The 17,100-nt window shown below is 42.2% G+C and overlaps 1 protein-coding gene across 2 annotated transcripts in view; it reads left to right on the top strand.

Moving 5' to 3' along the window:
- thada (THADA armadillo repeat containing) overlaps positions 1 to 17,100 on the top strand; it is a 350,054-nt gene that overhangs the window by 153,890 nt on the left and 179,064 nt on the right. For both annotated transcript variants that reach the window (XM_033025547.1, XM_033025548.1), the window contains one exon: positions 449 to 580. In XM_033025547.1, the coding sequence (XP_032881438.1) occupies positions 449 to 580 (132 nt within the window). The remainder of the gene's footprint in view (positions 1 to 448; positions 581 to 17,100) is intronic.

Below are 17,100 nucleotides of genomic sequence, written 5' to 3' on the forward strand. Positions count from 1 at the left end.
AACAAATGAACCAAGATAACAATCATATAATAACATGGAACTGCAGTGCTGGTTTATCAAAGAAAGGCACGTACAGTAGTAAATCAGTAGCTCAGGTAGCATCTCTGGAGAACATGGTTAGGTGACATTTTGGGTCGGGACCCTTCTTCACAGCACATTATGGGTTGGGATCCTTCTTCGGACCTGGGTCTGAAGACAGGTCCTGACCTGAAACATTACTTATCCACATTTTCCAGAGATGCTGCCTGACCTGCTGAGTTACTGCAGAATTTTTTGTCCTTTTTTATGGTGGAAACGTACTCGCAGCAGCTGAGATACTGTTTTGTATGTCTAAAACTTGCACGTTGGAGAAACAAAAATGTTTAATCATCTTTAAAATATTTAGTTTGTATGTGAGTCGGGCACTTTTCTCATAATATTCACTTCTCTCTCATCTCCACATATGTAGTGACTCTGGTGTTCTGAAGCTCCACCCCAGCCTGTTCCTGTTGCTGCTTGTTCTGGGCCGGTTATATCCATCCCCCATGGATGGCACAAGCTCGTCTCTCAGCCTGGCACCCTTTGTGCCTTTAATCATAAGGTAAGGTGTCAGACATAATTGGGATCTTGAAAGACAGAATGGTATCCTTGAATCTCAGTCGGAAGTACCGTAATATTTTCACTACCACCCCTGTGAAGTATCCTCACAATGTCATGGTGTCATATAGAGTCATACAGCATGGAAACAGGTCGAGCGACCCAACTTGCCCTCACCGACCAACATGTCTCATCTACACTAGTCCCACTTGCCTGCATTTGGTCCATATCCCTCTAACCCTATTCTGTCCATGGACCTGTCTAAACGTTTCTTAAACGTTACGATAGTACCAGGCTCAACTACCTACCCCGGCAGCTCGTCCCATCCACCCATCACCCTTTATGTAAATAAGTTACCCCTCTGGTTCATATTAAATCCTTCCCCCCACACCTTAACATTCCCCCCTTACTTTAAATCAGTGCTGCATTGGTGGAAAGTTCTAGCCTCAAAACTCCTGGTATTATCCAACTGAGAATTATGTTTTTTGGCATAATAATGATCTGAATGTAAAGAGTTGCAAATATTATTGGAATTTTTACTTAGAGGGCGAAATGTTATGCACTATTACCTGTTTCTATGTGTGGTATTGCTGTAATTGTTCTAATGATTGAATGAGCTGAATGTTAAGTCTCAAATGCAAATAGAACAAAACACTGCTGCTCCGATGCACATTAATGGAAGACACTGTGAGAACCTCTATTCATTTAGGCAAGGAGTTAATGGACTCCCTGCTCCCATCTACAGTCCCTTAATATGCATCAACTCTCCCAGCAGTATGTCAACAAGCACCATGGTGGTGCAGCGGTAGAGTTGCTGCCTTACAGCTCTTGTAGCACCGGAGACCCGGGTTCGATCCCGACTACGGGTGCTGTCTGTACAGAGTTTGTACGTTCTCCCCGTGACCTGCCTGGGTTTCTCCAAGATCTTCGGTTTCCTCCCACACTCCAAAGACATACAGGTTTGTAGATTAATTGGCTTGGCATAAGTGTAAATTGTCCCTAGTGTGTGTAGGATAGTGTTAATGTGCGGGGATCACTGGTCGGTGCAGACTCTGTGGGCTGAAGGGCCTGTTTCCGCACTGTATCTCCAAAACTAAAACTAAAAACAAAAACTAAAGTCATACAGTGATGGAAATTGTGGTGTTGACCTTGCATATTAAAGGAGAAAAAAGCAGTGCAGTATGTACACAAGGACAGTGAATATTGGCATCCAGTTTATAGATGAAGGTTTGTAATCTTAATCAACTTGTGTTGAAATATTCTTTAAACATATTTCTGGAGAAGACATCCTCCATTTCAACTTGAGAAACTATCCAACATGAATCCTTATGAATGTGACAAACAGTTCACTCAAATTTTATTAAAAATGTACGCATATGTATTCAAATGGATTTTTCCCATTGAAGGCAATGAGATGTCATCGGGCATTGTGTATATATTTGTGTTCAGAATGGGATCTTAAGCCTAATTCTCAGCTTTGCTAATGATGAACATGACATGTTCATACAATTGTATTTTGCTTCCAGTGCTTTTGCCTCCAGCATTCTAACAACATTTAAGCACCTGCAGTTTCTCGTGTCTTCATATTCATATAATCGCTAGTTACAGATCTTAAATAAGCAGAATGCAAATTGAGGTATTTGGACAGTTGACACGAAGAACAATGCTTACTTTTGAAAACACATTTATTTTTATTTAAAATTCATGCTCCTCAAAATTATTTGAACCTATTTAAAAATGTAAAGGTTGTGCAGGGTTCTCCTTGCAGTGTGATGTGTAGAGGTGAACTGGACAGTAGTCTAGCGTATGGAAGGACCAGTCAGAGCCTGAGAACAGATGGGGGAAAAGCTGTTCTTGAGTCCGGTGGTTCTGTAGCTTCTGTTGGACGGGAGTAGGGAGAAGGGAAAATGACAAAGATGGGACAAATCATTGATTAATCAAGCCTTTGATTAAGTCTTTGATCACAGTGATGATGCGGCGGTGTTGGTAGTGTTGCTGCTTTTATAGCAGCGTTCGATCCTGACTACGGGTGCTGTCTGTACGGAGTTTGTACGTTCTCCCTGTGACTGTGGACTTTCTCCGGGTGCTCTGGTTTCTTCCCACACTCCAAGGACATACAGGCTTATAGGTAGGTTAATTGGCTTCGGTCAAAATGGTAAATTGGCCTTAGTGTGTAAGATAGTGCTAGTGTACGGGGTGATCGCTGGTTGGCACAGACTTGGTGGGCCAAAGGCCAGTTTCCATGTTGTATCTTTATAGTCTAAAGTAAAGTTTAAAAAAACAGGTGTCGATGGAGTCAATGCTGAGAAGTCTGGGCTAGATCTTCAACCGATTTCTTACGATCTTGGGCTAAGCTGTTCCCAAACCAGGCACCGTCATGAGAGGAATAGATCAGGTGGATGCACAGAGTAGGTGAATTGAGTACCTGAGGACATAGGTTTAAGGTGAAAGGAAAAGATTTAATAGGAATCTGAGGAGTAACTTTTTTACACATAAGGTTGGTGTGTGTATGGAACAAGCTGCCAGAAGAGGTAGTTGGGGTTGGGACTATCCCAACGTTTAAGAAACAGTTAGACAGGTACATGGATAGGACATGTTTGGAGGGATATGGGCTAAACGTGTGCAAGTGGGACTAGTGTGGCTGGGACATGTTGGCTGGTGTAGGCAAGATGTTCCGAAGGGCCAGTTTCCACGCTGTATAACTCTGTGACTATGATACAACACGACAGTATGCAATGGCAGAATTTCCTTTGGCTCATCAATTTAAATGCTGTGCATTTAGTAGCTGTTTATAGACACAAATGCTGGAGTAACTGCGGGACAAGCAGCATCTCTGGATAGAAGGAATGGGTGACGTTTCAGGTCGAGACCCTTCTTCAGACTGTCAGAGGGAGACACGGAGGTAAGGTGAGAAAACGAGACATCAAAGGGGATGAAGTTCAAGGAAAATATAGAATAGATCATTGTTCGCCAGTAGAAGGTTACAACGAAGCATACAGAGATAACATTTAATCAGGGGGACAGTCAGACTGGTCAGAGAACTAGGAAGGGGGAGGGTTGGAGAGGGAGGGAAAGCAAGGATTATTTGAAGTTAGAGAAGTCAATATTCATACTGCTGGGGTGTAAGCTGTCTACACTAATCTCATTTACCAGCACTTGGTCTGCAACCTGCTATGCCTTAGTGATTCAAGTGCTCATACAAATTGTTCTTAAACCTTGTAAGAGTGGTTGCCTCCACTGTCCTGTTAGTGGAAGGGCCTTTCTTGGATCCATCGAACCTCTTATGCCTCACCTGTGGCGTAACCCCATTGTGAACATTGGACTAAACTGGACACCTCTGCCATGGGGAAAAGCATTGCACTTTCTCTACCCTATTCATGCCTCTCATAATTTTGTACATCTCCATCAGGTCTCCCCTCACCTTCCCCCCCTTCCCCAAGAAAAACATCAACAGCCAATCCACTGTCTCGTGATAACCAAAACATTTCCATTAAGGCCCGATTTGTTATTTGTACCAAAAATAAATTTAAACATAAACTGTGTTCATTTACGAAGTAGAGGTTTACTGGGCACTAATATCAAATTCATTCAAAGTGTCCGTCAACAGCAAAATGGAAAAATGATCGTGTTTTCACATGTAAAGACTCAAACAGAGCAGGAGATGTTGAAGTGGTAAACAGATGGTCATTGATAAAAACACATAAGTCACAACAGGGCTGTAGTTTCACTATGTGGATAATGTTACAGAGGAGTGTAGGTCAGAATGTATGTCAAATTCCCTTTGAGAGCGCTCAAAAGGCAGTCTTGTACTCCTTCAAGTACAGTCGGAGAATGATTGATTGAAGAATCTTGGTTTCAATGACTGCTGTTAACATTATGGGTAAACATCTTAAATAGCCAGCAGCAAAGGCAGTCTAAATTAGAACTTTGCAAAGGCTCTGGCATTATTAAGAGGAGGCATGCGGAAAATATATATGTGCAGATGGAAAAGCAGGTTTGTGTATGCTTCAGATACAATATGGAGACATGGCAACAGGAAGACCAAGCTGGGAGCTGAATGTCCAAGGACAAAACATTGCTGTTAAAGGATGACGTGGATGTAATATTGAGCAGTCTGAAGAAAGGTCTCGACCCGAAACGTCACCCTTTCCTACCCTCCAGAGATGCTGCCTGTCCCACTGAGTTACTCCAGCTTTTTGTGTCTATCTTCAGTTTAAATCAGCACCTGCAGTTCCTTCCTACATCTTGAGAAAGGTTATTTGTTCAGAAAATTAAGGTGTGGGTGAAGCTAAGTATCACTAAGGACGTAGAGCTGGTGGATATTATCTATATCCCAACAGTAGTGTTAATCCAAGGGGACATTATTCAACAGAAAATTAAAGATTCATGCAGTAAAGATACTACAATAATCATGTGAGACTTCTATCCCCATGTAGACTGCCCAAACTAAAATGGAACAATTTAGGAAGAAATCCTGTGTATGTACAGACTTGTTTTGGACCAGTATGTTGAGCAGCCAAGTTGGGAGGACTATCCTGAACTAGATATTACGAAACACGAATCTTGTCGTAGAGAGGAGTAATTAAACCATGAAAACATTCTTCACTAAGGAGTAGTTCTATCCAAAACAAAGGCCCTAAATCTTAACAAAGAAATTTGAAAGAATGACAAATGAAAGGGCAGCACAGTGGTGCAGCGATAGAGTTGCTGCCTTAAAGTGCCAGAAGCCCAGGTTCGAAGCTGACTACAGGTGCTGCCTTTACGGGGTTTGTACGTTCCTCCCTGTGATCATGTTTGTAGGTTAATTGGCTCCGGTAAAATTGCAAATTGTCCCTAGTGTGTAAGATGGTGAACGCTAGTACACTATCACTGGTCGGCGTGGACTCTGTGGGCCTAAGGGTTTATTTCCGCTCTGCATCTCCAAGTCTCGAAAGTCTAAAAATGTTGTTCTGCCATGTTTGAAGTCTCCATGATTGGATCTCTTTTATTGAGGAATACAAGTGTCACCTTTTTAATTTTGTTTTTATATTTTGTGCTGGTGAGCCATTCTGCTGTTTGGTGTCTAGTTTAAGTAACAAGTCCATTTCAACAGCTTCTTTGATCCTATAAAGAAATCAGATATATCTTTTGCAAGATACACACAAAAAGCTGGTGTAACTCAACGGGTCAGACAGCATCTCTGGAGAATAGGAATAGTTGACGTTTCGAAGAAGGGTGTCGACCCGAAACGTCACCTATTCCTTTTCTCCAGAGATGCTGTCTGACCCACTGTGTCAATCTTCAGTGTAAACCAGCATCTGCAGCTCCATTCTACACATGTCTTTTGCAGTTATGCCTTTCTGTATGGATATTCCCTAACGGTTAACCAATATATACTCAATCATGTGGCTGTTTTCCTGTTTGGTCATGTCCCTCACAATGTGCTTGTACCAGAATGGTGTGTGATGCCTTAATGTATGTCATGCTAAAGATAGGCACAAAATGCTGGAGTAGCTCAGTGGGTCAGATGGCATATCTGCAGAAAAGGAATAGGTGACGTTTTGGGTCAAGACCCTACTCAGACCAGTCATGCTAATGCCTGGTTAAGAGGCATTGTCTTTCTGTTTTTATAACTGCACATCCCAATACACCTTCTCAGTATTGTTGTGATACTGGCCTTTTAAGAATAGCACACTTTGCCCCCCCTTCCCCCTCCCATCCTCAACCCCAATCCTTCTCCATTTTTTGACTCATGTTCTACTTCCAGGGGAATATATTGTGCATCTTCATTTTCATAACTACTGGATTTGACATTGAAACCACTCCCGTCAAATAACTCCTTCCCACTGTTATATTCCTCTCTCCATCTCCTTTGATACGTAGATATCATTGTCCTGTTGTTCATTGGATTTAGGGTGCCTCTGTGTGTTTTGTTCCCACCTTGTAGTGCAAGCAACTTATGTCGAATGTATTAAAATGCAAGTAACAATACAGTACTGACTAACTGAGCGTGCCAATCGATGCTGTGCTCCATCTAAAAATAGTCATCAGCATAATCAATGTAAAAATAACTGCAATTAATGATTAATTGTTCAGAGAGTGAACAGAGTAGTGTGGTCCACAGTTCCACCCAAATGTTGTCTCATCAGATCAGTGAACAGATGACATTTGGTCCATAAATTTCAGTGATCTGAACTCTGCACTGAATGGCAACGTCATCTTCAGTGTAATCATAAGATTCACTTTTTGTTTTTCTCTTGCTAGTTCACGAAGAGTAATTGCTGGGACTTGGTTCCCAGGAACCTTTCGGTGTCTAACTTGAACTCTCATGTCATCTTGCAAACATTGACAGTACTTGATTTGCATTTCTCCAGTGCCTTAGTGATTTGCACTCACCACCTTATTCCAGTGCCCATACTGCATTTCTGGGCTATGATCAAACAACTTAGCTGACAGTCATTTATTTAAGTTTTGAAGCAGTTTTACCTTATTTGTTAAGCCACAGTTATATGAACCATAGAAGGCCATTTAGCTTAGACTCTGCCACTCAATGAGATCATGGCTGAACTGGTTTGAGAGCGACACTAAACAAATATTTCTGTCCTCAGCCAATTGAACACAAAATTAGACAAAACATTTAAAAGGTTGACGAGATCTCACCTCACTCCTGGCACGGCGTGGTCAGTACTGTGAAAATAAGGTGAAAGAGTTTTTTTTATAACTTGTCTTTACTGTAGATAAATATCAAGAATTAGTGAAATCAGATGCCAAGCCAAAAATGGAAATGCAATGAGGATTAGGAACGGTCAAAGAACCAAGATTTGAGAAGGCTGTTAAATGAAAAGTCAGGTTGTTTTGGGGATGTTTGGACTTAGACGGCTGAAGACACAACTGTTGATGGTGACACAGTGGGTAGGGGAAAACAGGCGCGCATGGAATTGGAGGAACAGATGTTGAGGGAGAGTGCATATCGAACTGCTGTAGATTATTTAGTCTGAAGAAGGGTCCTGACCCAAAACTTTATCATGTTCTCTAGAGATGCTGCCTGACCCACTGAGTTACTCCAGCATTTTGTGTCTTTCTTTGATAAACCAGCATCTGCAGTTCCTTGGGTCTAGATTATTTAGTGATAGATTGATGCATCCAAGGATGGGTTTAAACACAGCATACAGAGTTTCCGTCATAATACATTGGAGCCTGGTGCCTATTAAATGAGGAATGCAGGCATGTTGTTTAAGATAGATGTGTTGAATGGGTTTGGAATAATGGTTCTGATGCAATTCATTAATCTGGAATGTTCGGAAGGAACTGCAGTTTCCGGTTTACACCAAAGATAGACACAAAGTGCTGGAGAAACTCAGCGGGTCAGGCAGCATCACTGGAGAAAAGGAATAAGTGACATTTTGGGTCGAAACCCTTCTTAAGGGTCTGATGAAGAATCTCGACCTGAAACGTCACCTATTCTTTTTCTCGAGAGATGCTGCCTGAACCGCTGGGTTACTCCAGCATTATGTGTCAATCTGAAATGTGAACTCTCTATTTCTCCCCCTCCACTGCTGAGGATTTCCAGCAGTTTCTGTTCTCATTTATGAGCAACAGAGTCTTGATTGTTCATAAGATAATGTGTGGTTGAGCATGAGATGCCAGGAAAGCATTGAAGTCACTGAATGTCCACATGTCAAAGCCAAAGTGCGTTTCGATCACAGGCAAGTGGCTCGGATGGGGTGGGTATATCAATGTGAAGGAGGTGGAAAGGAACTTGATGGTCCTTTTGGTGGAAAATAATCAAGTGCCATAGTTGAGCAAAGTGTTAAGTTTAATCCAGTCTGGTCTGATGTGCTCTGAGGGATTTGGATGGAGACTTGATACAGGAAATTCTACACCTCCCTAAGATTGTATAAGACATTGATGAGGCCATATTTAGAGTATTGTGCTCAGTTTTGATAACCCTGTTATAGAAAAGAGATTGTCAAGCTGGAAAGGGTGCAGAGAAGATTCACACGGATGTTTTCAGGACCAGAGGGCCTGATCTATCAGGAGAGGCTGAGCAAGCTTGGACTTTATTCTTTAGAGTGTTGGAGGATGAGGGTGATTTTATAGAGGTGTACAAAATTATGGGAGGAGTAGATTGGGTAAATGCACTGTCTTTTGCCCTGAGTAGGGAAATTGAGAACTAGAGGACGTAGATTTAAGGTAAGAAGGGAGTGATTTAATAGGAACCTAAGGGGTACGTTTTTTACGCAAAGGGTGGCGGGTAAATGGAATGAGCTGCCGTTCTTATGGAGTTAGTTGAGGCAGGTACTATCACAATGTTTAATCGACAATTCGACAGGTGCATGGGCAAATGGCTGCCATGTAGGAGAGAAGAGGGATGAAATGTAAAGCCAGAGGGAGGGAGGGAGGGAGGAGGTGAACAAAGGGGGCAGATTGTGGGTGAAATGAGTGCACACTGGGGTAGTGGACCACAGTAAAGAGAGGGGGAAATATAAAGGGGTGGGGATGTTACCTAAAATTGGATAATCCATTGTTCATACTGATGGGTTGTAAGCTACGCTAGCAGAACATGAGGTGCTGTTCCTCCTGTTTGCGTGTGGCCACACATGCCAGAGTGAGGCCCAGGACAGGAAGGGTGGTATGGGAATAGGAAGGCACATTAAAATGGTTAGCCGCTGGGAGATCCAACAGGTCCAGGCTGACCAAGAGCAAGCGATCAGCAAAATGGTCATCAAGTCTACGCTTTGTCTCACCGATGTACAGGAGGCCACATCAGGAGCACCGAATACAGTAGATGAGCTTAGTGAATGTGCACCTGAACCTCTGTCTCACCTGTAAGGTCGGCTGAGGTCCCTGTATGGAGGTGAGGGAGGTGGTGGTTTTTAAGGACAGGTGTTACTTCTCCTGTCGTTGCTGGGGAAAGTACCAGGGGAGGGGCAGTTTGGATGAGAACTTTCCATTTGCACGTCAGAGTCAAGGGGCATCTTGGAATACACTCCACCTTCCCTAATAATTGCTGCCCGAAGACCTCTGAAGAAGCTCGGTACAAAGATAGACACAAAATGCTGGTGTAACTCAGCGGGACAGGTAGCATCTCTGGGTGACATTTCATGTCAAGACCCTTCCTCAGACTGATTGTTTGATCAGGCTGAAGAAGGGTCTTGACTCGAAACATCACCCATTCCTTCTCTCCAGAGATGCTGCCTGTCCCGCTGAGTTACTCCAGTATTTTGTGTCTATCTTAGGTTTAAAGAAACATCTGCAGTTCCTTCCTACACTAGCTCAGTACGATCCAGGACAAAACAGCCCACGCCCATTCATCGCCCGAAACATTGATGCTCTGCATCATTAGCACACCATGGCTGCAGTGTACAGTGTAAAGCATAACAGCAACTAGTCTGGGCCATTCCAACAGCACAGTCACCAATGTGCATCGTATAGCATCTAAGCAATAAGGCAATCACAACGGCAGCATGGGAATGCCAACTCTGCTGGTCTCTTTCCAAGTCGCACATTTTCCCAACACAGAATGATATCACCATTGCTTTATTGTCACAGCATCTACATCCCGAAACTCCCTACACAATAGCAGGAAGACAACAGTGGTTCAAAAAAGTCCCTCATCACTACTATTGAAGGGCAATTTCAGAGTGGCAACAGCCACTGACCACCCGTAATGTCAGTGCCTGAAATATGAATCATTTAAAAAAGACTGGATTGGACCAAATCAATTCAGTTTTGCTTTTGCAGCAGCTTTGTATTTGAGTTGGTGATGGGTTATAATTGACTGAGGTCATCCATTGGATCACAAGGAGTTGACACCCACTCAACAGCTCGACTGACTGGTTGGTTAACTGTCTGAAGAAGGGTCTCGACCCGAAACATCACCTATTCCTTTGCTCCATCTATGCTGCCTCACCCGCTGAGTTTCTCCAGCTTTTTTTGTCTACCTTCGATTGTTTAACATAACGTGTTCAGGGAGGATGGTGTCACTTCTTCTGAACAGAATTCTCATTCAGAGTTCCCAGTCTGAAGAAGGGTCTTGACGTCACCCATTCCCAGGGCCGGATTTAGATGAAGAGAGGCCCTAAGCTATTTCACTTGTGAGCCCCCCAATCCCCCACCCCAACGACTAGAGGACCATGACTACCCGACAATGAGTAGGAGGTCCCTGTGGGCGGATGGTCGATGAGGCAGCAAGGTGAGTAGGCCCCCCTAGATCTCGAGGCCCTAAGCTTAAGCTTGTCTAGCTTATATGTAAATCCGGCCCTGCCCATTCCTTCTCTCCAGAGATGCTGCCTGTCCCTCTGAGTTACTCCAGTGTTTTGTGTCTATCTTCTCTCTCAGAATGTCCCATCACTCTTCAGGGCTTCTTAATAACTGACATGTTTACTTATCTCTAAGCAATTTTAACTCAGTAAGAAAATTAACATAGAAAGAGAAGTTACTGCAAAGAACATGGGGAAAAAAACAACAGCATCGAGAAAGATAAAGAAAGTTAACATTTTGAAAATAAGATCTGCTTTTGAACTGATTCCTGCAAAGCTTTGTTCCAGTGTGGTCTTCTCTTTTCCCTTGCACTACATAATAGTGCAATTTCAGAATGTAATTTTTGTTTTATTTTAACTTGTGACTCTTAGGGACATTTCATTTTTAAACTTTATACCAACTAGCATCCAAGTGAAAGTGCATGTTCTCGATTTTACTCTTTTAAATTTTCTGAAACAATATATATTTTTAATACAGAATGGCAATGATTAATATACTTGCAGAAGTCATAAAATTTCAAAGCCACTAATATTTGATTAGTTTAAATAAGCTAGAATGTTTTTATTAATATCAAGAAATTTTAAGAGTGTGCAACATGGAGAGTACTTCTGTAATTGGAAAATAATTAATGTAGTTCATTAAACAAAATTATATTCATGATGCTGGCTCTGGTGAGCTAGTGGTTTCAAATGCTGCTAACAGTAATTTGCAATAACGGTAGTTTATAGCTTAATATATCAATTTTACAGATCTAGGCTGTAAATTGTTTTAACTTTCTAGATAAATTACTACCCTGTCTCCAAGAATATAATCACAGAGCTAAAAATCATGATGGTGCCATAATATTGCTGCTCAAACCACCATGTTCTTCCCTTGAATATCTAAATCATAGAACAGCACATGAATGGGCCCTTTGGCTCACAATGTCCTTGCCAACCATGATGCCACATTAAACTAAACCCTTTTACCTCCACATGATCCATCCCTCCATTTCCTGCCTGTTCATGTGCCTTTTTAAAAGCCTCTTAAAAGTAATTATCAGATCTGCTTCCACCACCTTTCCTGGAACTGTGTTTCAGGCGTCTACCACACTCTGTGTAAAAAAAACAAAAAAACTTGCCTCACACATCTTCTTTAAACTTTTTTTCCCCTCTCACCTTAAGGTTTGTTCTCCATTATTTGACATTTCCACCCAGGATGGGGAAAAAATCCTCTTGCCTATCGGCCCTGTCCATACACAAGTTGCTCCTCAGCCTCCAACACTCATGAGAAGACTATCCAGGCTTGGCCAAACTTTCCTTTTGGTCAATTCTCTCTAATCAAGGTGGTGAACTCTTCTGCACCCTCTCCAAAGATACTACCCGTCTTGAATTGTGGAAACAAGAACATACATGCCTAGAAACAACAATTTTACAAAAGTGTATTACAGCAGTTTGCATGTATGAAACACCTTCAGTCGAGTAAACTAGCCCATGGGGCTTTAAGACCAATCTGGGTAAAAAGCCAAAAGAAGGATTTAGGACAGTGACCAAGAGTTAGTCCAAAGAGCTGGAATCAACTAAAAAGGAGAAGGGAAGAGAGGTTGAGTGAGGGAATTCCAGAGATTAGTGTTTAGGCCGTCAAAGGTTATACTTCTAACGGTAGAATGATTAAAGCAGGATGTACAAGAGGCCAAATTACGAGAGAAGAACATTTTTCATACATTGTAGGGCTCCAGAATGTTGTGGTGTTCAGGAGCATGGAAATAATTGAGTACAAGGATGAAAATTTGCTGGACCTGCAGTCACTGTAGATTAACAATCACATGGGCAATGAGTGAACAGTTAGTGTAAGTTAGCTGAAATTCATGATGGTTGGAGGGTAGGCATTACTTTAGATGTTAGAGATACAGCATGGAAACAGGTCCTTTGGCCCACCGGGTCCGCGCCGCCAGCGAGCACTCCATACACTGCCACTATTTTACACACGAGGGGCAACATTTCCCGTAGCCAATTAACCTGCAAACCTGGACATCTTTGCAATGTGGGAGGAAACCGGAGCACCTGGAGAATATCCAGCAGGTCACATGGAGAACATAGAAACCCCGTACAGACAGCACCCGCAGTCAGAATCAAACTCGGATCTCTGGCGCTGTAAGGCAGCAGCTCTACCACTAAACCACTGTACTAATTATTACTGATCCAGTGATGGCAGTGCGAAGATGTGATAGGAAATCAAGCTCTGGATCAAATAGGGTGTGGAAGTGGCATGCTCTGGTTCACCCTAAGTAAATTGCTTTGGTGGAGATTGGAATTGAATTGAATTGAATTGAATCCTTTATTTGTCATTCAGACCTTTCGGTCTGAACGAAATGTTGTTGCCTGCAGCCATACATGTAATAATAACAACACACAATAAACACAAATTAACATCCACCACAGTGAGTTCACCAAACACCTCCTCACTGTGATGGAGGCAAAATTGGTTCCAAAAGGTGTAAATTTGTGGGGAATGCTGGAGATAAAGGCTTTTTTTTTTGTAGTATTTAATTGGAATTTTCTCTGCATAGAGATTGGACAAATATGGTCAAACATTAAAACTATACTTGGAGCAGATCACTAACTTAGTCCAGAGTATAATAAAATTGGAGAGTGGTCTAAAAATTAACAACCATAAATTATTTGGATGTCAGAAATTTAAATTAACCTACATCTCCCTTTTATTGTAGTAGAACAAATCTGTGCCTTGGTTGTTTAGAGTAATCTGTTTCCTAATAAATAGCAGTAGCATGGGTAAAGTTTTGCTTGTCTTTTCTCTTTGGTTGGCTGGCAGGAATGTGCTGAGGTTTAGATTGATCCACTACAGCAAAAGTGGAATTTTCCATCAAGTGGGAGCTGCAATTAGACCGTGATGAAGTGCGTTGTATAACCTTACAGGGTTAATATCTCAAGGACAGACTTTATGCCTCAATATCAAACACTCTCACTTCACTTGGTGCATCTGAGTTATTAAAACACACAGACTCTTAATTGCTTTAGGAATGAGAATTATGGTTTTAGCGAGCAGATGTAACGTTTTCATTGCAATACTAATTGTAAAAGTGCCTCTCAGACAATTGGCGTTAACCTGGCCAAAAACATTCGTAAAGTTTGCTTCATTGTCATCTTTTATGACAAGACTTGCTTTCCAAACTGACGAAAGCAGTTTGGATTTCATGTATGTGTGTGTGCGTGCGTGCGTGTTGTACAGTAATTAAACAAACACGGTTAAGTAATTCAGAATGATGTGCAAATGCTATAGAGAACAGTGGGAATGTGTACTCTGCAAATAATACTGCTGATGTAGTTCATATGCAGTGCACATATGTTCTCAATAGTATGGAATGAAATGTTAATGAGAAATAACTACACTCTCTCTTGCTTTTTTATTTCAAAAGACTTAGAAAAGTAGGTTGAAACACCAGTGATTTATGTGTCTGATTGTGAGATAGCGTATGCGATTCCTTTCAACAAGTCTGTTGTACTCTTCATTGTTACAATAATTTTTAAATTCCATGAACATTAAATATAAAGTCTTGTCCTTGGCACATATTTAGAACATGTTTGCACTGTATATGAACTGCCTCAGTATTTCTGGATGTTCTATTTTTAGGGGATGTTTTTTCTCTGCAGTTCTATCTATTGAAGTCTGGGTTGGCCAGGTGTCCACTGTTAGCCAAAGGCTCCCCTGCTTCTGCTAATGATGCCCATGTCTGCTGCAAAGTTGTACAGTTACATCCTGTGCTTTGTATCTTATCACAGATCTATGTGTGAGATTCAGTTTAGCGATACAGCACGGAATCAGGCCCTTCGGCCAACTGAGTCCGCTCTAGCCAGCGATCCCCGCACACTAACAACACATGCACGCACACACTCACACGCACACACATGCATACACACAGACACACACACACACATACACACACACACACACTCACACACTCACGCACACGCACACGCACACGCACACACACACACACACACACACACACACACACACACACACACACACACACACACACACACACCAATTTACAATTTTACCAAAGCCAATTAACCTATGAACCTGTACGTCGTTAGAGTGTGGAAGGAAACCGGAGCTCCTGAAGAAAACCCATGCAGATCACGGGGAGAACATACAAACTCCGTACAGACGGTACCTGCAGTCTGGGTCGAACGTTGGGTCTCTGGTGCAGTAAAGCAGCAACTCTACCGCTGTGCCACTGTGCCGCCCTTAACGTTTGAGATGAGCAATACTAGGCCAAAATCAGCCGCCGCCGATTGTCTCCCCATCACCAACTGGGTCCTCTGCTTCAACGCAGTGCCACTGTAGAAAGAATCGGTCACCTGGAAAAGGTCACATTGCTGTAATCAGATCATGCATAAAAATCCAAACAGCCTGTTTTTGTGGTCTCTCAGTTTCTTGTCTGGGGATGCGAAGGAATGAGGACAGCCTCTCATTCAAGTTCAAACAATGTTGCTTTGTGAATGAGGAGGCGAAGGTTGAATGATGGTTCACCTCTTTGGAGAATTAACACAACTGCCAGTGGCTGCACTGGATCATGAATTGCAACCAACTTGTGGATGGTAGACAAGTGAGCTTGTTTATATTGTGTATGAACATAATACCATATAGTTTTACTGCATAGATAAGAGTAGAAATTAATCTTCGGTTGCTACAAGGATATAGCAGCAATGCATTGACTCCGCATTCTCCCTCCCTTCTGTCTAGCTCCCTCACTCTCATTCCCCACGCCCGTCTCTCACTTCCCATGCCCTCTCTTGCTCCCCCTCTCGCTCCCCCTCCTCTCTCGCTCCCCTCCTCACCCACTCACTTCTCTCGATCCCCCCTCCCTGCCCTCTCTCTCCCTCTCCTCCATAAATAATTATTATGTTTCCAGATACTCTGTGCTACATTATACTTTGTTAATGATAAATGAAACACATGGATCCAGCTGGGGCATTTGGGGCTCTTTAGAAATTTCCACTGACACCTCCATGCTGTTATTATTGTTAATTGATCTGACATAATATAAAAATGGAAAGAACTTGAGTGAAATTCTATCAGAAAGCCCTGTACTTAGCCCAGGTGCAAAGTGACACCAGATGCAAAGCACCAGTATCTCTTTTAACTGTGACGTTATGACATTTCACAAATAATGAAGTGTTTGTTAAATGGAAGAGATACTGACAAATAGCTATTTTGTTTCACGGCAAAGAAAAATATATTTTTCGTAGCTAAGTTTTCTAAACCTAAATTATTTGACTTGCCTTGGTCAGGACAGAATGTTATTTCACCTGCTTTCAATAACTGTAATAACTGGTTTGATATCTGTGCCCCAGGCAAAGCACCAGCCATTAAGCATCACACAAACAGGTTCGCCAGTGTTCCAAACCCAGCCCCACTCATCACATTTGCAGTCATGATTCAACTTGCACTAAGAAAATGGGTCAATGTAATGAACCCAAAATACACTGAGGGTGTTATTTCATGAGAGCTTTAATTTTAGGAGAATAGGAAAAAAATAAAGTTTGAAGAAGGGTTCCGACCTGAAATGTTACCCAGCCTTTTCATATAACGTGGAAACAGGCCCTTCGGCCCAACTTGCCCACACCCACCAATATGTCCCATCTACACTAGTCCCTCCTGCCTGCATTTGGCCCATATCCTTCTAAACCTGTCCCATTTATGTGCCTGTCAAATTGTTTCTTTAACATTGCAACAGTCCCTGCCTCAACTACCTCCTCTGGCAGCTTGTTCCATACATCCCTTTTCTCCAGAGATGCTGCCTGACCCGCTGAATTACTCCAGCACTTTGTGTCTTATCTTCAGCACAAAAATGATTATCACTTAAGGATAATAGACCCACTGATCGATGGACTTTCCAAAATGTTAAACTAAGTTAAAAGTCAGTCATCTTTGTAAAAAATAATCCAGTTGTTCAAAGATACACATAGTAAGTATTTGTTCCTGATTTAAGCTGTGTTTTTTAAATACATACAGAAGTTGTAAAGCCTACATAAGGGTGTTTAATTTAGTTTAGAGATACAGCGTGGAAACAAGCCCATCGTCCCACTGAGTTCACACCATCGATTACCGGTGCTCTAGCTCCATGTTATCCCACTTTCACATCTTACACTGCAGGGGCAATTTGCAGAAGCCAATTAACTCACAAACCTGCACATCTTTGGAATGTGGGTGGAAACTGGAGCACCCAGAGAAAACCCACGTGGTCATAGGGAGAAAATACAAACTCCACACAAA

Source organism: Amblyraja radiata, chromosome 8, assembly GCF_010909765.2.
Source record: "Amblyraja radiata isolate CabotCenter1 chromosome 8, sAmbRad1.1.pri, whole genome shotgun sequence".
NCBI lineage: Eukaryota > Metazoa > Chordata > Chondrichthyes > Rajiformes > Rajidae > Amblyraja > Amblyraja radiata.